The sequence below is a fragment of the Anser cygnoides genome, chromosome 1 (assembly GCF_040182565.1).
Source record: "Anser cygnoides isolate HZ-2024a breed goose chromosome 1, Taihu_goose_T2T_genome, whole genome shotgun sequence".
Lineage (NCBI taxonomy): Eukaryota > Metazoa > Chordata > Aves > Anseriformes > Anatidae > Anser > Anser cygnoides.
In genome coordinates this window covers 62311115-62331413 of record NC_089873.1, presented here as the reverse complement: position 1 = coordinate 62331413, position 20299 = coordinate 62311115, and the positions used below count along the sequence as shown (strand labels likewise).

Below are 20299 nucleotides of genomic sequence, written 5' to 3'. Positions count from 1 at the left end.
TAGGATGTGCCAGGCACTCAGTATTGTTTTCACAGCTCGCATCTGGCCCCGAGGTTGCAGCATTTCTTCCAGGCTCTTGCTGCCTTGCAGACCCACTTCTCCCATGGCACAGCTGCTGTCCTGCTGTCCCCTTTTTGTCCTTTTTGTTGTTGCTTTTGTTGCTCTTAGGGGCTATGGGTAGCTATTCCTCTAAGGAGGAATGCGAGATGTAAAGGAGGAAAGTTGGACCGAGTATGAAGAAGGCTCTACTTATTACTCTTGCATCTACCTAAAAGCCACCACATTTTCGCTTCTTATTTTTTCTACTCAAAGATATGGAGACAATTTTCTTAGCCCTCAATTGGAGGGAAAATTTGCTCATTTTCTGTTGAAAGAGAGTTTTTCTCCTCAAACAGTCATATTCCCTCTGAGCTGAAGTCTTTTTGATCTGGTGAAGCAAGGAAGCAGAGGACGTGACCCTTGTTTTAAACTTTGCACATCCCCAACAAATGATGTCCTGTTCCCTCCTGCCGGGACAGGACCACACAGCAAAGCGGGCTGGGAGGCACCCTGCGCATGTGGGCCAGGGCTGGTATTTGGGATTTGTTTCCCCCACTGGGCTAGTGTGGGGACGCACCGGCAGCTGTGTCTGTGCTACCGTGTGGATGACAGAGAGGGGAGAAAGAAGCTCCCCCTTTTTTGTGTGTGTGTGTGTGTGCAGGGCTGGTTTTTTCCCCTTTGCCCACCGCCTTCCACGAGAACCTCCGCCTGCTCCCCGCCGCCTGCAGCTCCGCCAGGTAACCTTGTGCCGGGCTCCGTCACACCGAGCGCCCGCTCAGCACAGGAGCTGCCGGGCACGAAGTTCCCGGGGAAGGGCTGCTGGGGGCACAGGAAGAGGGGCGGACCCCCAAACCCACCGCCCGGCTGCCGGCGGCAGGCCCCGCCCGCTCCCCGCCACAAGCCCCGCCCGCCGCGGCCCGCCCCGCCCCGCCATCGCCGCCCCCCGGCCTCCCGGCGCTGCTGGGCCCGGCCCGGCCCGGCCCGGCTCGGCTCGGCTCGGCGCGGCCATGGTGGAGCGGGGGGACGAGGCGCCGCTGCTCTTCTGGGCCGAGGGCCCGGCCGTGGGGGCGCCGCCGGCCGCGGCCGATGCCGGAGGAGGCGGAGGTGGAGGTGGAGGAGGCGGCGGGCGGCGCCTGGCCGGCGGCTGGAGCGCGGCGCCCTGGGGCGGCGCGGAGGCGGCGGGGCCGCCGCGGGCGGAGGAGGACCCGGACCAGATCGTGGCCGTCTTCGTGGTCACCTTCGACCCCCGCACGGGTGAGGGGGGCCGGGGGTGGGGCGGTTCGGGGCCTGGCGGCCGCACGGGTGCCCAGGGGGCTCGGCTGGGAGGCGCAGCTCGGGGAGCGGCTGGGGGGTGCGGGGGGTGGCTGCCAGCCAGCCCTGCGAGCGGCTGCCCCTTCCCTCCGGGGGCAGAGCCGGCGGGGGGGTCTCCGTAAAGCACGGCGGTTCGGTGTGCTTTGGGGTTGGGGTGTTGGAAAGGAGGGCCCTGAAAGAGCAGACCGCGTCCCCGTCCCGAACCGAAGATCCCTAGGAAGCGGTGAGAGCTGACCCCAAGTGCTGTCAGCACCGCGCTGCCGGACCCGTGGGCTGCTGTGCCCCAGCACCAGAGGGCTTCCAAAAATGTACCTGTCCCGTACTGCGCCAGGCACAGAGCCTGGGGTCACGGGCTCCCGGCTTGCCCAAACCTGACGTGAGGTTGGCCGACATCTCCCCGATGGGAGGTGTTTGTCCTAAGTATCCAAAACGCGGAAGGGTTTGGGCGACGGCGGCGGCAGCAGTTTGTCTGTCGGTGTGACAGCATGTGCCTTCTACGAAATGGTGAGATTTTCTTGGTTGGCAGGAAGCTTAGCTTTCTCAGGAGTTTGTCTGAACCAGCTGTTGCTTTGAAAGAAGTCCAGGGAGAGTTGGGAAACAGCTCTTCTCACATCTGATGTGCAGTTAGTGCGGGGCGTCATCAGCCTCGTAACAGTCCGTCAAGTCCAGGAAGATTCGGTACCAGTGCTGAACGTAAGGAGCACGATATGGCTGCGAGGAACACAACAACAGATCTCAGCGTCACGGGTGGAAGGCAGACCGCTCCGTGGAGGATGTGGGCTCAGAAGAAAGATCTTGGAGCTGCAGTGGTATGAACTTGCTGGGGCCGGGAGCAGGAATTCCTGGGTCAACCTCATCACATCTTGTGAAGGACTTGTGCAGTGTGCGTGAGAGTACCTGGTCCCTGTGTGGGACTTAAAGGCAATCATCTGCTCGGTGTCCAAGCCAGAAACCTGTCTGATCCTGCCCAGGAGAGGCACAGCACACCTCCTTTGGTGGCTCGCTCAGGAAGGCAGAATTCCTGGTGGTGGCTGGGAGGGTGACTGCACCAGGTGATGCCTGCTCAAATGCAGGGGAGCAGTAGCAGTTCTACTGCACTGTAGGAGGAGGATGTGGTAACTGAGCAAATAAAGGCTGTAACAGGTTCCCTCCCAAACTGAAAAGGGCTTGAAGCAGACAAGCTCAGTGCCTCCAGCAGGTGCGTGTGCTGGGCTCACAAAGGTTGGTTATGGGGTTGCGAGGCCACTGTTATGGTCCCACTGTCCCTGGGGCTCTGGCGATGCTTGTGTGAGTGGCTGAACCTAGGGGTCAGAGGCAGCATCTAGACCGGTGGTGGTCACCCCACTTGCAGCATGGTAAACCTGTGGGACTTGAGAGGGAGCCTTTTCATGGCTATTACAAGGACTAATGCGCTGCGAGCTAAGCGCAGAATGGTGGCAGCCTGGGAGCCAGCCACGCAGTCCTCTCTTTGCTCCCTGCCCTTTGGCAGTCATCTCCTTAAGGGAATAAAGAGCTGGGAATGTCCTGAGACTTGAAAAAGTGCGAGCACCTGGTCTGTGCAAATGCTGCCCCACAAAGAGCGCAGTCACAAGGTGTTTTAATGAGTTTAAACTGAACTTCCTCGTACACATGTTCTCTTGGGCAGTGAGTAACCGAAGACCAGAGATTATCTTGGGCAGCAGTGGGGATACATCCGCTGGTGTGATCTACTTGACATTAGGCTCCAGCTCATGTGCTCTGCTAGACTCATATTTGTTTTGGGTAAAGCAAGCAAAAGAGAACAGGACAATAAATTTTGCTGTGGGAAGAAAATAAAGAAAGATGAAGTGAAGTCAATGGGCACATCCTCTCTGTCAGAATACTGTAAAAGAGGCTGAACCGTCTTAGCCCTTTTTCTGTGATGGTGATGATAGACAACCTTGTGGAGGTCCTGCGCAGTCTGGTGGCTTACAGGGTGATGTGACTAATGGGGGAGGCAGCGAGGGAAGAAATGCATTTTCCACCAGTAAACATAAAAGTGTTGTTTTTCTGTCCTGCATTTCTTCCATCTAGGAAACTGAGCCAGAATACTGCTAGGTCTCACTGTGTGCTTCTCCTGTCCTGGCACAACACAGTAGCACTGGACGGCTGGGGACCCTAAAGACCTTGGGAAATACCTAGTGGTGAAGAGGGCCAGGTGATGACTACACTGCAGCCACCAAGTGCTAGCATTGTCATCATTTCTGTGAGGACCTAAAAGTCTGGGGGAGAGAAAGGACAAGGAAAAGAGCACACCAAAAGAGCACTAATTTTGCACACCAGAAACCAAGAGCGCGGTTTGTGACTTGGCCTGGTGCTGGGAGATCTCCAGATCTCCAGGTTTGTCTCTCAGCACAACCTCTCGCCAGCTCTCTAGCACTGCCTGACTCTCGCTTGGAAAGTTTCCTGTGCGCACGAGAGCTGCTTTATGCCCAGGGAAGGGAAATGCTTCCTGTTTTTCTGCATTACTCTCTCCTCCCTCCTCCTGTTTTTCATGCAGGCTGGCAGTTGCTATTGCATCTGGGTGAAGTCTCTCCTTTGTTTGCTCTGCTGTTTCACCAGACTGACTTTTTTTTTTTTTTTTAATCTCCACGTTTGCTCTCCGACTGCCACGTCGCCAGTACATTCATAGGGCAAGGTGGCGTGAGGAACTGCCAGGAGCACAGGTGTGGATTGCTTATGTCAGCTCCCAGTGACAGATCCCAGGGAAAAAAAAAGCTACCTGATATGCAAGTAGGTTTCATGGATATGCATAGGATAAGGCTCTGTTTCAAGACATCTTTTCCTTCCTTGCTGTTGCAGCACACCTGTTGTTTGAGCCATGTCCACGTCGATGCCTCTAATGAATGGTGTAACGCTTCGCAGTAGTACTTCTGGCTGAACTGAGCAAAGGCAAAGTTTCCTGTGCTCGATGGTGCTCTTGCTTACTGATGTATTAATATATAAGCGATGACCAATAGGTGATTCTCTGTGATGCAAGGCTTAAAAGAGGATCTAGCCCTAACCCCAGTTTTGCGGTTAAGAGGCGACAGTCTTAAGGGCTTACTTCCTTGCTCTGTCAAGGAAGGGTCTTGTGCCTTTAAAAACAAAACAAACCCACACAACAAAAGCCAACATCTATATATAATATGCAAAGCCTACAGGGGACCGTGCAGGCTGCCATGATGTCACTGGCTTTCTCTGCCAGCCTTTCACACTTCTTAAAGGCGACGGTGCCTCGGAGCGGAGCTCCGTGCCTTCCCGCGGCTGTGCCCAGGGTCACCAGGCTGCTGCTGCTGCTGCCGCCCAGCTGGCACGGCGCCGTGGGAGAGGTGTGCTCGGGGACTGGGAGCTCTTAGCTGGATGCAAACTATCTCTGGTTGCCGCACTTATGCTGCTGTATTTTGAAGTCCTTGCCAGGCAGGGCTGGGGGAGGTCTGCTGAATACAATATCTGTGTGAGAAGAAAAATAGCCCGTTTAAATGTCAGCAGCTAAACCCAATTCCTGTGCGAGTTTGCATGCATATACTTATGCAGGATGAGTAATAACACAAGAGGCAGGCCTCAGAAATAGAGCTATTTAAACATGAGGCATCTATTTCTAAAAGTCTGGGCTAAGCGTAGGGCCCTTGCAAACGTACATGCTGTGTCCGTGCAAGCGCGGCTGCGATGCTTATCCCTAAGGGCAGGAGGAAGGACGGGGGCAGCTGAAAGCATATTTGTGCTGCATCTTCCATTGCATTATACCAAAGAACTTTTTTTTTTTCCATTTCCTTTTAAAAGTAAGTTGCATTATTTCAAATTCATTGAAATGAAAACACTATTTCAAATACCAGCGGCTGAGCCTAGAGCACGTCACTGCAGCAGTTGTGTCCAGATGAGCAGGTTAGACTCTGAATTGTATGAAAAAGCCTGAGAAGTGCCCATTTTCATCCGTGGTAAACTTTCCAGTGGCAAGGCAGGACTTTGTCAGCTCTAGGGACTTTGTGACTGCTCTATCAGGCTCCTCAGGTGGCCTTTTCTGTTGAACAACTGCGTGCTTTCAGGCTGGGCTGTCAGGTGACAGGTATTTGCTAAGTTTGATCTAGTTTGTAATTCATGTGCTTTTTGTGTGGTTATTCTAGCATGCACAAACATGTTGCAGAGCTTGGAACTCCCCGGCCTCCAAATAAAGCTTTAGCTAACTCCTCCTACCCTTCCAAAAAAAAAAATAGAAATTCTAGGGAGTAGTGACGATCAGGATGCTGGCTTAGGGGTTACTGTTTGACTGGTCCTATAATGCATAGCCAAAGGGAGATATTGATGCTGATCTATCACATAAACTCACCCTAAAGAGCAGCAGTCCATACTTAGGGTTCTGTCTGTATCAGATACTGGTGTAGGCAGCTTGAAGGGAGCAGTATTAGTGCTACACTGTCAAAGTGCCCCCTGGGGCAGAATGGTAGCTGCTCTGTGATAAAGTGTATAAAGAATAAACCCATAAAGTACCACTAGGTTCCAAAACAACTGGGAAAGTTTTGCAACATCTGGGTGCAGTGCTGCAACAAGTAACATTTGCAAGAGAGGTGTTGAGTACAGTATCACTGCCTCTGTCCAAAACAGTTAAGGAGTTCAGGAGCTGTGTTGGTTCAGTGATACTGGCAACCCAGTGGTGTAAAGGCAGCAACTTGCTATTGCTGGTGTTGACCCTTTGCTAATGAGCACTGCATCCACGTTCACTCAAATAAATTTGCTTATTTCCAGGCAACATGGTGGAATGGTGTTTACCTCAAGATATCGATTTGGAAGGCGTGGAATTCAAATCCATGGCAAGCGGGTCCCACAAAATCCAGTCAGACTTCATGTGAGTATATCTGAGCTATACTGCTGCTTCTCTGAGCTGTGCATCTACACCACCATCCCTTGATTCAGGACATGCAAGGAAAATACCACCTATGAAGTTAAGTTCCTGCACTGCCGTACTGCTAACCCGTATCTAGCTAAGCAAAAGATACTGATCAGATTCACTCAACACGGTACGAAGTGCAGCGAGCTATGTGGCATCTGCTGCGTGACAGCTTTGAGCTGTGGAGGTCAGCCAGTGAATGGGGAAGGCCAGCTTCTCAGTGATGTGCAAATTTTAATGCTTATCGGGCAAATCGTACTGCATTGCAACCTTCCAGACAGTCAGCAGAGACCTGCTGTGAAGGAGAGAGAATGGCAGAACTGAAATGGGAAGGATCTTGCAGAAAAAGAACTTAGAAATGATGTGGTTCTTAATTCTGTCAGTGCTTTTGGATCCTTTAAATGTTGTGGTAAATGGTCCTCACTTACTTTCTTCTCCTCCTTCAGTGGAAAGACTGATGGCTAGTTCTCCATTCTCGTGCTTTTACTAGCCCAGTGCTGCAATGCAGCAAGGTTTTGCAATGAGTTGCACTTACACCATTGCTTTTGGTCAGGAGTAACAGTTACTTTCGCAAAGACATACAGACTCAACCTTGCGCTCAGCTAGAGCATGCTTCCACATGCAGGCACCCAAAATATGACTAGGTAGCCAGTCCATACTCACAACTCCATGCACTGCAGGCTTTTCTTCCTTAAAAGACCACCACTGCGTTGATCGGGTCCTGCATCCTCAAGTGGCTTTCTGAGTTCTTTCCTTACTGGCTGCCATGCTGTGACGTGGCTGCTAGGGGCTTTAGTGGCAGAGGCTCTGGGAACTCCTGCCTTAAATGTCCTATCCTGTTCCTGAGAAGGCCGAGACACCCAAGGCCAGCCCTTAACCTTTCAGATAGCAAGGTGGGATTTCAGGGGGTTCCTTAAAGAAGGAACTGTGTTCCTGAATCAGTATTTTTGGTGATCACATAGATAGATAACCTGTTGTTCATTCCCAGCTTTTAACACTAACTCTTCTGTCAAATGTTTGTCCCCAGTTATTTCCGGAAAGGGCTCTGTTTTGGCCTGGCCTGCTTTGCCAACATGCCCGTGGAGAGCGAGTTAGAGCGTGGTGCCCGCATGAAGTCCGTGGGGATTCTGTCCCCTTCTTATACCCTGCTCTATAGGTACATGCACTTCCTGGAGAATCAGGTCAGGTAAGTTCCCTTGGGTATGGGACTGGCCACTCTCCACCGGGAAAGGTAACATTGCCCTGACGGAGAGTGGTTTTAGATGGGAGTGAGGACTTGGGCAGAATGTCAGGTTATAACTCGAATGACAGGCTCACCAGAGAGAGGGTTACAATTCACAGTGGGGAAGGAGAAAAGGAACCCATTTAGCAGCAGCCTTTTTGTTGCTAACAGCCTAGTGGAACGCTACCCAAACCCTACTTACTCTGAAGCACAGTGGGGAAAAAACTGTCAGGGGAGAGCACAAGAAGTTAGCATCCTCTTGTTGAGAGGACAACAAGTTTCTCTCTCCTTTTGAAAGCTATTTTTCTAACGGCTCACAAAAAAGGCTGTCGTGGTGATCCTGGTCAGGTGGATGCCTCAGCTGCGTTGAGTGGGCCTGGCCAGGAAAATGGTTCTGGTAGAAAGGAAGGCTGTTCCTACCTGAATGTACTTTGAAACAGGATCAGTCCTATGTGTAAATCAGCTCACTGTCTGCTTCATGCCCATGTTCTTTGACTGTGCTGAAAGTTGGTGTTACCCCTGATCCTCAGGCTGCCCTCCTAGATAAGTCTGTGCAGCTGAGGCACCCGGGGCTCCTTTGCTACGTAGGAAAGCAGATGCTACATGGGGGCAAGGCACTAAATAAGTAGAGTCTGGAGATGCTACAAATCTTTTTCCTTTGTTTTCCAGACACCAGCTGGAGATGCCAGGGCACTACTCCCATCTAGAGGCATTCTATGATGACAAGAAAGGAGTTCTCCCTGATGGCAAGGGCACTGCCACATCCCAGCAGCCTGTCCACTGGCTGCCGTCCATCCACAGATACATGTACCCCGAGATGAAGGTGAGGCAGGGCCTCTGAGGCTTGCAGGAATGCGCAGTGTGCTGCTGCTTTTTACTGGTGTCTCATACTTCTTTACATAAGCAGTCACCCCAGCACTTTGTAGGCTGCTTTAGATGAGATTTTGTTACTTGGGCTGTTTGAAGCTGCCGTTCTCTCGTTGCCGTGTTCTGGTCTTGCTCCCACATTCAGACTTAGACATCTGTGCATGTGTCCCTGGTTCACCTCTGAGCTGTTTTCTTCCCTTTCCCTCCACCTGCAGATCACACACCCTGCTGGCTGTATGTCTCAGTTCATCAAATTCTTTGGTGAGCAGATTCTCGTCCTCTGGAAGTTTGCCCTGCTGCGCAAGCGCATATTGATATTTTCACCGCCCCCAGTTGGAGTTGTCTGCTACAGAGGTATGTTTCCAGGGACATCACGGAGCTCTTACATAGTAGGCTGAAGAACTGCAGAAATGCCTGTGGGTATTGAGGGTACAGACATCATGCAGGTCTTAAAAATCCATCACAATCATTCCTTCTGGAGATACAGTTTGGCCTTCATTTACCTATTTCTTACAAAATGCTTTTCTTCGGGCCTTTTGGGTAAAGACATACCTGCGGCTATCAAACACAGGAAACTAAGACTGCTGAATGCACCTGTGGGATCTAGAACACACAATTCCTGTGGGAGAGCTGATTATTTCCTATCCAAGATAAGATGTTCCCACTTGAGGAGTTCTGGTGTTCAGAAGTATTTCAAAGCCTTAACCATTGTTTACATAGGAGCGTGTGGGAGAACTGGGTAAGCGGGTTCGTAATGCCCTTGCAGAGACTACTGAAAGCATCTCAGCACATCCTCCTCTTGTCTGCAGTGTATTGCTGCTGTTGCCTTGCCAACGTTTCTCTACCTGGTCTTGGAGGAACTGTCCCAGAGTCCAAACCGTTCTTCTATGTGAATGTGGCAGACATAGAAATGCTGGAGACAGAAGTATCGTATGTGGCCTGTAAGTATGATGGGTTAGGCAGAACTTTTTTAACTTCAGGCTGCAAAATGTCTTGAGACACCGGACTGTGAGTTAAAACTGAAGATAAGATGTGCATGGAATGACTGTCTGCAAAGGCAGGAGAGAACAGTTGGTCTGCAGGGAAAGCAACATGCTGTTCTGAAAAATCTTCTCTGATTTTGGCAGGTACAACAGAAAAGATCTTTGAGGAGAAACGGGATCTCTATGATGTCTATGTGGACAACCAGAATGTGAAGACACATCATGAGCATTTGCAACCACTCCTGAAAATTAACAATGCTGACAAGGAGAAGTACCGACGGCTCAATGACCAGAGGTAACACTAGAGATCTGAGTGGTCCTGGTTCTGTTAGCAGAGCAATACTATGTGGGATAGAGAGGACACTGCTCCTTGGTACTTGCCACCTTCTCGTAATATTTCTCAAGTTTTCCACTGCTTCAGCTCATCTCTTTGATTCTGGTTCCACTGTAGCTGGCTGCTATGAGAGTCCCTGAATACTTTGCACACATGTAATCACTCAACCAGTGAACTGGTGGAGCAGACAGAAGGCAGGAAGAGAAGCAGAGTGTGATTCTGTGACTGATTGTTAACGCACTGCTGATCAGTAGCAGAACTGAAAACATTACCCTTGTATCCTGATTTCTAGTCCAGTGCCTTATAAAGGCTCCCTTGCCCCAGATATTGGGGCAATGGGGCTAATCTGATTTGTCACCAAGAAATGGATGTGAAGTTTTAATTGTTGATCATCATTTCATAATGCTTTGAGCTTCACTGGAGGCACGTGCATTTAATCCATCTCCCTTCTCTCAGGCAGATGTTAATGTATTCTCAAGAAGTGGGTGAGGATTGTAGCTCGTGTGAAGAGGACCTTTTCATCTTGTAAGTGGATGTGTCTAACACTTAGTTGGTCACTGTTGGGCTTAGGGAGCATCTTTCACTGATTTCAAGTTGCGCTAGTGTAGCATATTATGAAACACCATGGTTAACATAATTCCATAGTCAGTTTTGTGTTTCTGTAGGGATTCAAGAGCCAAACTGGTTCTTCCTTTTCAGCTCATCCCCCTTGCAATGCGAGAAGCCAAAGGCAGCCATGTTTGTCTCCACTGGGGACTCTTTAAGTGCTGGAATGGAGAAGGAAATTTTTAAAACAAAATCAGAAATGCAAGATTCCCCTCCCATTTCTGAAAACATAAACACTGTAGGACTCATCATGCGAGAAACATTTGGCTCAGGAAAGCACAATGTCTGTGGGAAGCAGGCACTGTACCGCACTGGGGGAGGTACAGCGTGGAGATAAGACCTGAGCGTGAAGGAGTAGCCCATTGATGCAGCTGGCTCTGTACTTGGGAAACAGAGGAACCAGAACTGGGTGTAGACTGTGAGGTGCAGAATTAGATGAAAACCACACCTGCACCACCTCTGAAGCCCTCCACTGCCTGTTGCTATTGTTCACAGGCTGCAGCAGTAGGTGAGAAGTTACAGGATGAAATTGTTTGAGGGACTGTCAGCGCAGAACTTTGTGTTGAGCTGCACAGATGTAGTCAGAGCTCTTTTTGAAAAGCCTTTTGTGTTCCTAGGAAAGCACTAATTAAGAAGTAGCTCTCTTTGCTGTGTTCTGCTCCAATAATGGAGAATTCATTTACCCAATGGCTTACTTAGATGGATAAAAACATTGTTTCTTCCTTTGCTTTATGGAGCTATAGGTCTGATATACCCACTTAATTACCACAAAGTAATTGTCAGCTCTAGCTGACAATGGGACTTTCTTCTGAAAAGTGAAATGCCTACCATAAATCAACCAGACAAAAGCACCGCTGTAAATTAAAAGTTACTGCTTTGTTTATTCCACCCTTTGTTATAGGGTGGGTAGAAACCTCCTACAGTATCACCTAACAGAGTGGGATCTGTGCTTAAAGTGGGTTAAACATGATTCTGGGGCTCTGCTGCCTGTTTGGTAAATATGCTGTCTTTTTGGGGTCCAATGCCACCATCTCAGCTGACTTTACCCTACAGGTTTTTCATGGAGCAGAACAACCGGATATTTCAGACCCTGATGGAAGTGTCAGCCAGCCAGGACAAGACGCTGACAGCTGACCACGCACGAGGCATGGGTCTGGATCCCCAAGGGGATCGAAGCTTCCTTATGGACCTCCTGGAAGTGTATGGCATTGATGTTATGCTAGTCATTGACAACCCCTGCTGCACTTAAACCAAGGGCCAGAGAGATGGGGAACAAAGACAACTTTTTAAAGACTATCAGACATTGCTTAGGAGCATCACTGGAACTCACCACAGCCACTGGACAGATCTCATTTTATTTAATAACTTTATATGGAAAGTATTTATAGTTTTACAACAAAATGTGATTTTATTTTTACCACCTTGATTTCCCCAAGAAGTACCTGCTTCATTTTTTTTTTGTTGTTGTTTTCATCTCCCCTTCTTTCTCAGTTGTGGTTTTTTTGTGTTTTTTTTTTTTTGTTTTTGTTTTTTTTTAGATAGGACCAGTGGCACCTCTGCACCAACCCTCACGGGTGCCAGTGATAGCTAAGTTTTGGCCTAGTCTGGATGCCTGAGGGCTGAGGACTTCAGGAAAGCACTATGTCTGATGGGGACCAATGTGAAATGCTGTCGCTGAGCTCTCAAGACTTGACTGGAAAACCCATCCTATCATTTTGTCTTCTACTTGGGGACTGAAGAGAGCTTCAGCACAGGCTGTTAGTTGCCCAGTCTCATAAAACATCTCCTGTCCCACCATGCTTTTGGGTGGGGACAGTTAAACCAATGATAAAGAATGGGACTCCTTTAAACACCCCTCAACCAGCTTTCAGCAGCTGAATTGGAATAAAGCCACCCTTCCTCATCAATGGCAGAAGCAATTCTGGGATGAGGGGGTGCTACAGGAACTAATGACTTTGCTTACCAGAGCGGCACGGTTTCACTTTTAGCACTGGAGGTGGTGTAAACTGTTAAAGACTACACCTACCCATCTCTCGTCTGGAGAAGAGCACCATCTCTATTTAGTCCCTCCTGCTTCCTCTGGTTTTCAGTTGTATTGAACCTGCTGCTTTGGATTAAAATCTTCAAACCAGCAAGACGGTCTCGCACTGAAGAGGGACCACCGTCACTGAGCCACTTTGCAGTCACTATGCTTTCCAGTCTCAGCTCAGATGAAGCTGGGCAGGATTGGGTTGAATTAAGTGTATTCCAACTAATGCCACTAGCCCTTTCTTTGTAGCAGACAGTAGTTGCCCCGCCTTTGAGTTAATACTGTCTGCCAATCCTTTGTCAAACAGCCTCCAGCACTGCCTGCCACTGTCCTTGTCTTCGCTGTGAGACAGACAGCAGTATGCGACCTTCCAGCTGGGACAATTTACGGTTTGCAGGCGGCTCCCTTGGAGTTTGTTGTTCCTAACTGGCTAGAAGCACTGGTTAACAGCAAGCCTTTTTCTTCCTGAGCAGAGGAGCTGTAGAATCAGGTGAATAGCATTCCTCAGTCTTTTACTGTGAAAAGGTAGGATTCACCTGATACAGGGCCAGTTTCCCTCCAGAAAGGCTATGTCTGTAAAGGGCAATCCCTTTGCCACGCCAAGTCCAAGAATGGTACTGCGGCTTGTAGGTGTGACATACTGCTTTGTCCAAAATCCTCTGGCCAGTAGTAGCATCAGCTTTAAGCTAACTGTTCTTCCTGAACTATCACCATGCCTACTTAGCCTACTGCTGCTTCTACTGTAAGAGACTTCAGCACTTTGAAGCCTTTCTGCAGTTTGTAGAAATGCAAACTGTAGTTGGTGTGTACATTTACCATAGCATTTTTATAGAATGAGACAGCACCTGAACCACCAAAGTCTCACCTGCTGATTCTATTTAAAATAGGTAAAGTAAATCTCCAGGAAGACCCCCTGTGGATTTTCTCACTCGAGGAAGGAGGCTGGCATTATTCCTTGACAGCTAGCTGCAGCAAAGGGGTAATTTTGCTTGCTCTGGATTCAAAGGTTTTAGTGAAATGTGGGATCAGAGGCTTCACAAGATTTACTGCACAGTCCATTGGTATGAGCTTCAGCATATTATGGTTTTGTGATCCGTTTCTGAGTAGTTGCTTCCCTGCTTGCTTTTTCAGTGCTTTGAATGTTTTCCTACAGGGCAAAACATGCTGCTGCTTGTATTGCCAGTTGCTCACAACTGTAACAGGTTAGGGAAAAATAGAGAGAAAAATGGGACCTGAACATTGTGTAATGGAAGGGTCAGTGGTTTTTTTTTTTTTTCCCCTTGAGGAAAGGCTTTGTTTTTAAATTGATACCTCTGGTGTAAAAGCAACTCACAATCTCCAAGCCTTCTAACTTTCACTTTAATTTTAACAAGGTGTCTGCAGTGAAGACCCCTGGGAAAGTGTAGTGAACACCACATTACTGTGATTTAACTTCCTTCAGATATTAAAAAAAAAAACAACAAACTGACACTAGTCTCTAGCAACTCTTCATTTTCTATGCAGTTTAGCTGTGATCAGCTGTTAATGACTTTGTTCTCCTTGATAGCAGTAATTCTTTTGCTGAACTGAGTAAGAACAAACCTTTAACATGTCATTGAGATTTTACAGCCTCAGCAGTCAAGAGTTTTTCTAACAAACTGCATTACAGCACCATGTTCAGGAGCTGTCAGAACATCACGGCTACAAGACAGCACTGCTAGAACCCATTGAGCAAAACCCCCTGAATTTATTATTTAGCATTTATCTAACCTCTGCCTTTCAGAAACTAGGTCTTTGGTTGCTAGCAAGAGCGTGGGTGCAAAAGCATCAAAGCAAGCAGATTACTGTAAAAGTAACAGCCACATTACATCCCAGCTGGATGGCTACAGCCTATTTTGCTCTTCCTTTTAAATCTGTTTCTCTACAGCCTTTCTTGGAAGGTGACTGCTACAAAAGCCAGGAAGTATCCAGACAAAACAGAACAAAAAGACTTCTCTATCCTAACCCTTTTTTTTTTTTTTTTAAATTCTCTGCAAATGAACTCTATCAGCACTATCTGTCTCTCTAACACTCTCTCTGTGTCCTTTTTAAATATAATCAGCATTGCTTTTATTGGTGTTGCATGTGGAAAATCCTTGATAAATGGGTACTGAATATAAATGAATGGCTACAGCTTGTCCCATGAAGGCTCGTTTAGCAGGCTGTTTTTGTTTTCTAGCCTTTGAGCTAATTTCACTGAATGTTATCTGTCCAGGAGCTAACTGTTATACCTTGAATGAAGTACAGCTTTTTAAAATCCTATCCTTGGAGCTTAACAGCTCTTTTTTTTTGGATACTAGCAGCTGGAAGGGAGTCAGCTATTTGGTGTATTTTGAATTAAAAGCAGAAGGAAAGTGTGGCATAAGGCAGGACATTGCTGACTACTGCAAGATCCTCTTCTTCATTTGAAGTACTTTGCCTTTATAGTGGTGCCTTTGATTTCTTTGGTGTGATGTCTCTGGTCTGTAGCTGGTGATGACAGGCCAGATTAAATGGTTTTAGTAACCATGTCTATCCAGTGCTGTAGTAAACAGTCTGGTATGTTTCTCTCTAACATTTAGGCATTGTACAACCATTACAGATTCTCAATTTGTACTTGCATGGGTATAAACAGGAAAGCAAGAGCTTCACAGTTGCATCTTAAGTTGGACTAGATGTGTAATCAAGTAATGAATTATTACTACTTTACTCTGGAGTGGAAGGTAAAGCTCAAGAGAGAAATAAATGCTAGATTTTTAATCTCAATAAGGGATATACTCTTCTAGACATTTAAATCATGAGAAAAGTCTTCCCACTGCGAGTTTAGGCCAAGCAGCATAGAGCTCAGCACAACTAACAATGATAATGGATACTAAGAGGGAGGTATTTTCTTGAATTACAGTTCAAATTTGTCTTAGAGACATGCTAATACCCTCTTTTCTGGTATAAATGAAATAGTTACTCCAATGTATATTAGAGCTAATGATTCCATCTGTCACAGGAGATGAGCTCTCCTACCCAGCGTCCTTAAGGGCAAAAGAAAGTACTATTACCTTTTCAAGATAAAGTAGCTTACTGTACAGGCTTATGCTGTAAAGCAGTGTTACTGTGATACTTCTTGCGTTTTAAGAACAGCCAAAAGCTAATAGGCAAAAACCTAGGAGTAGCTGTGGACCTCTTGGTAACAGACTATACAATGGACAAGCATGCTTTAACTTGGGAGGGGGAAAGGGAGTGGTTTCTGAAATAGCGGGGCAAAAGTATTCTGTCCTCCTGCAGAAGTCTACATACAAAGCGTGCATGCTAACCCAAATTCTCTCATCATAGCTTTTTTTTTTTTTATCTCTTTCCCCAAAGATAATGGTCTAGTAGTGATTGTGAGAGATGACAACACGCATCTTTTGCAAGGAACTGGAATGTACCAACTTCATGGAATGATGTCTGTCTAAACCAGAGGGTAATAAATGCCAGTAAACCAGGATTTCAGATCCTGGTTAATGCAACATGCCATTCAAATGGAAATGTTTAATTGTGGTTAAAATAAACAGGTGCCTTGGGCTAGTCTAATATTAGGTTGTTATCCTTCATTTTTATTTATGTTATAGTATTTTAAGCCCTTCTAGAATGTACTGTAAGTTGAAGCCAGAATAAGTGTTCTCATGGAGTGGGACTCCTCCTTTCTGCCTTAGAGTTAATACAAAAACAGTTGTTTGTCTTGCTGTCAGACAGAAAAATAAGAAGAGAGTCCTTTCTTTTACCCTGTAGACAGTGGGTTCAACCTCTGCTTATTTCTCGTTATGATTTGCTCACACCTTCCCCTTTGAATGCTGCAATTCAGGTATCTACAACCACTCCATACTGGAAAACCTCCAAATTGTAAAGGAAGGGGAAAAAAAATCACTTGAATAAGCTAATTAACTTAGTGGATATCAATATTTAAATATTGGCCCATATCTCAGACTTTCCTTAGTACTTTTACCATCAGAACAGCATTAGGAATATCAGTTCTGAAAGGAGCTCTTAGTTACTCTTGAGCAAGGAATCACTCTGTGCAGGAGCCATGTCTCTGATACTAGGGAAGGGAAAGAGTAATTTTCCCCTTAAAAATGGTCCAGATGGACCAGAAACTGGTTCTTATCATCATGCCCCCGTCAAACAGGCTGGCTATCATTATAAGAGCTCTGATGTTATTTGCATCTCGCAGATGTGTGGTTGCTCCCATAGGCCTGTGGCTGTGTAGTGAAACTGCTTACTAAAACATGGGTATTTTTTAAAATAATTAAAGCTTACCTTTTTGAAATGGCTGCTGCCTTGTCTTTCATGCTACTTGAGCAAAACATTGGTAATTTTACTGTAGAAGAATCAGCTTGAGGGAAAACTCTCTTGGTGAGAACTGCCCCAACAGTGGCTGCAGAGCGTTCCAGGTAACTCTGCGGCAGGCAAAAAGAGCAGAATACAGCCAATGTTTCTGAGTGGCCCAGGAGTCTACTGGGTACTCATGATTGCTGCAGATCAAATGAGAGCTCAACACAGGCCCTTATCACCAGCACGATTATTAAGAACAACTAACAGACCTCTACTGTCCTATATCTCAGTCAAAAAAAAGGTTAAGTACGTAGGTAGTTAGTTTTTCCCCTCTATAGCCAAGGGAAGGACAGCATTCAGTTTGGTTCCAGCATCACTCAGAAACCAAACCTGTTCCTTCCTCTCCAAAGCATTTTTTTCCTTAGCAAGCCTCCAAAAGAGGGTGCTGTTGCAGCAGCATGGAGCCAAGCTGCATATTAAAGAGAAAATGTTACTGGAAGTCAATTCACAAATGTCCTTCGACTACAGTAACAAATCAACCAACAGATGAACTTAGATTAGACATGGGGGCTATGTACAAACAGCAATCACATCAGAAAAATAACAATCTATTTTTGTTCTCAAGCAAGGCAGAATCAAATAAATGATATTTATCAGATAACCTTGATGAAGTCAATAACATTTCCTTTCAGCAATTAAAAGTGAAGCTATTAGAAAAAACTCAGAAAATCAACAAAAATGTTATGGAACTGGGGCTCAAGGGGATATAGGTTGCATAAGGAATGATGAGCAGTGATTACATTAAAGAGAAGAGCAACCAAGTACAACGAATAAAAAAAGTTATTTGGATGCCCTCATTTGTACTATATTACTACAGGAATAAAAGGAATACTTACAAGCTCAGTTGGCTTGTTAAAGAGTCTTTCCACGTGGACTCCATACAGCCTCAGGTCAATGATGATATTCTCCAATTTGCTTCAGTGTAACATACCTAAACTTAATCAAAGGAATATGTTTCTACTATGTTATTAACTGGAGCTCTATGGTGTTGAATCTAGCAAGATGAAAAGATGACGTAAGTATCTTACCAAGATACATACTGGAAGTTTTCAGTCTTCCTCTGAAGCTTTGTGTCCCTGATCTCCAATTTATTTTGCAACAGAGTAGACAACCAATTACCTGTTTTAATATGGCAATTCCAACATTCCATATGCATTCTTCGCATTAGTCCCCCAAAACAATTTTTTCCAAGATTCCAGCCTTCTTGAGATTTATACATAGGTAGACAAACTCTTACAACACAAGGACAAGTGTGCTTTCATTTTACTTTAATATACAATTGCATTAAAGCAGTAGCATCTGGCACACAGCACTTAGCCTGCAGTGCTGTAAATGGAACACTGATGACTTCTTCAGGGGAGGAAAAAAAAATGCCATCAAGTTAACATGCAATTCTTAGAATTTTAATTTGCATTATTAGCCCCTTTGAGACTAGCCAAATAGCCACCTTCAGTGGAAGTTCCGTGTGCATAAAATTGCCGATTGGCTCATTAATCTGGTAGGGTTAATCCATTTACTGAGGATGTGCCTTGAAGAGAACCTGATAAGACTGGTGAACACTGGCCCCTTTGACATGAAGTCTCACTGTACTGCTGCACGGAGCATCTGCTCTCTCATTCGGGGATCACAGAAGAACCGGAGTTTCCGGGGTAATAGCTTCACCTCCACAGGCATAGCTTCATATTCCTCGTTATCAATACCAAAGGATCCCTCAGCACCCTGTGTACAGATAACGGTGGTGATCAGGGCTAAACAGCAAACAGATTATTTCAGTGATGCTCCAATACTGATACCTGCTTTTACTAATTGGCTGCAGTTGAATGCTTTGCTGCGTGCTAACCAAGATGACCACCTTCCCATGCCTTCCAGCCCATTTGGTCTCAACAACACAGCGAGGGCTATCCTTCACTGCGCATAACGTATTAAGAGTCTGCTGCATAAGATGTTACCTCAGTTAGTTGCTAATTGGTGATAATTAAATGCTAGGGAGCCTTAATGACCCACATTGTTTATACTGAAAGATTCTTTGCTATTGGAACTATAATTATATGCACTTAGCTCGTGGTCTGCCAGCGGTGACACAAGCTAATCTGCAGAAGTGCCTGTTAAATAATTCCTATTAAATCCATGTTACAAGCACCTTTTGGTATTTATTGATCCAAAGCGTGAGATGCAAAGTAATTCACAGGTCAGGAATTACTCAGCAGAATTTTCCTGAGCTTTTTCTTTAATGTTGATAAAGTCACCAATGATTAAAACCATTCATCAAAATGTCATGTTGACCTTAAAAAAATCTGGTGTCTGCTTTGCATGCGCTACACTCACTCAAGGCAAGGCTATGTCACATTGATACTGAAACTAGTTCCAAATAAGATGGTACATCAGAACAGCTCAGACTGGAGAAAGTAGCATAGGTCCTGTAAATCACAGATCCACAGCAGTCCACCTGGATCAATGTATCCTGCTTCTCTGCAAAACTGGTGAGACTCACCTGAGCTGTCTCTGGTTCCTTCATCAGATCTAGGTCAAGGATTCAAAGAACAACACTACTTTGAGCCATGCACAAATATTCTGAAGGTGTCAACTGCAGTATGAAGAGCTCATTTTATACCACAACCCTTTCTGAGCTCAACACTCCAGAGTATTCTTTAAGAAATGCAAGACTGCCATGATACTAACTGGATGCAAGTATTAGGATGCTGGCTCATCATTACATCATAATTCAGGGTTTTTGCTTGGTTGATACAGATTTTCTCACTTTTTGGCATGTTTTATTATCCTTTAATATGCAATTCTTTTTTTCTAAACGGTATGAGAGCTCTGTATCATTTGAAGATAGAAATGATCTATGAGATTGACTTAACGCCCTTGCAAACACAAGAAAGTCCTCCCCAAGGCCACAACAGTCTCTTCTTTATAAGACACAACAACAGAGTAATCTAAACAACTCAGGCAGATGCAATTTTGGCTTCTTTTTCAGTTTCATCTATTCAAAGTTTCAAGACACTTCCCTGTGTTGATCTGAGCCCCACTGTCTTGCGTCTGCCTCCCCTGTCTACATAACACTTCTAATATTTAATCTTCTTCTCTACAGCATAATCCCTTCTGGGGTAAAATGTAACTGAGAAATTCAGTCTTCGATACTATGGTGAAGGCATGCATATTCCATGCATGCAAGTAAAAGACCCTTTACAACCACCACTGCTGTATATATGAAGTTCTGTCACTATTTACTGGCTGAACAAAGCTTCCCCTCTAGTTTGCAAACCACTTGGTCTGTAATTCTAGTACATGTGTCCTGGACAGGGACTGAATTGCTGAACTGAGGAACTGAGTGTCTCATCAACTGTGTAATTAATTTCCCAGATTTGGAGTAGGGAGTTCTTAATGTGTGGCATTAACTGGCACCAAAAAATAAAATGACAAAGTTTCCTATCTCCCTCAGCTTCTTACCTCTGGAAGCTGCAAGATGCATCTGCTGGCTTGGATGCACTGACTCCCTTCAGGGCATGTATGTGGATCACGTATCTTTTGACTTCTGTTCAAACAAAAAGAGGCAAGGTAAGGAGGAAGTTCTGTCAGAAACAGCTATTTTTAGAGCTGACACATTGTTATGTGTTGGTAAATCACTATGCATTTGGTAAACTTGGAGGTTATATACATA

General features: G+C 46.0%; 2 protein-coding genes across 5 annotated transcripts in view; one reads left to right on the top strand and one right to left on the bottom strand.

The window, feature by feature from the left end:
• The first annotated feature begins 995 nt into the window (after positions 1–995).
• Positions 996–16574, top strand: DENND11 (DENN domain containing 11). 4 transcript variants are annotated; one of them, XR_010831899.1, is made up of 11 exons: positions 996–1293; positions 6091–6190; positions 7260–7418; positions 8124–8277; positions 8537–8675; positions 9131–9262; positions 9449–9599; positions 10095–10163; positions 11298–12763; positions 13161–13252; positions 15628–16574. XR_010831899.1 is itself a non-coding variant. In XM_066998155.1 (9 exons), exons 1-9 carry the CDS (start codon positions 1047–1049, stop codon positions 11491–11493), a joined length of 1347 nt encoding a protein of 448 aa, XP_066854256.1. In that variant the 5' UTR covers positions 996–1046; the 3' UTR covers positions 11494–16574. The 4 variants fall into 4 exon arrangements, 1 of the variants encoding a protein (XP_066854256.1); XR_010831892.1 differs by having other exon boundaries at positions 13161–16574; XR_010831893.1 differs by having other exon boundaries at positions 11298–13252.
• Positions 16575–17886: 1312 nt separating this feature from the next.
• AGK (acylglycerol kinase) overlaps positions 17887–20299 on the bottom strand; it is a 31467-nt gene continuing 29054 nt past the window's right edge. Inside the window, exons 14-15 of the mRNA XM_048058513.2 lie at positions 20089–20173; positions 17887–18354 (exon numbers count right to left, since the gene is read on the bottom strand). Coding sequence (XP_047914470.1) covers positions 18217–18354; positions 20089–20173 — 223 coding nt within the window. The 3' untranslated portion in view covers positions 17887–18216. The remainder of the gene's footprint in view (positions 18355–20088; positions 20174–20299) is intronic.

What these genes read in the sequence shown, in the direction of transcription:
- DENND11 (XM_066998155.1), top strand. Translation starts at nt 1,047, where the DNA reads ATGGTGGAGCGGGGGGACGAGGCGCCGCTGCTCTTCTGGGCCGAGGGC. An exon ending in CACCTTCGACCCCCGCACGG is followed by an intron (nt 1,294 to 6,090) that starts GTGAGGGGGGCC and finishes GCTTATTTCCAG; the next exon opens with GCAACATGGTGGAATGGTGT. An exon ending in AAAATCCAGTCAGACTTCAT is followed by an intron (nt 6,191 to 7,259) that starts GTGAGTATATCT and finishes GTTTGTCCCCAG; the next exon opens with TTATTTCCGGAAAGGGCTCT.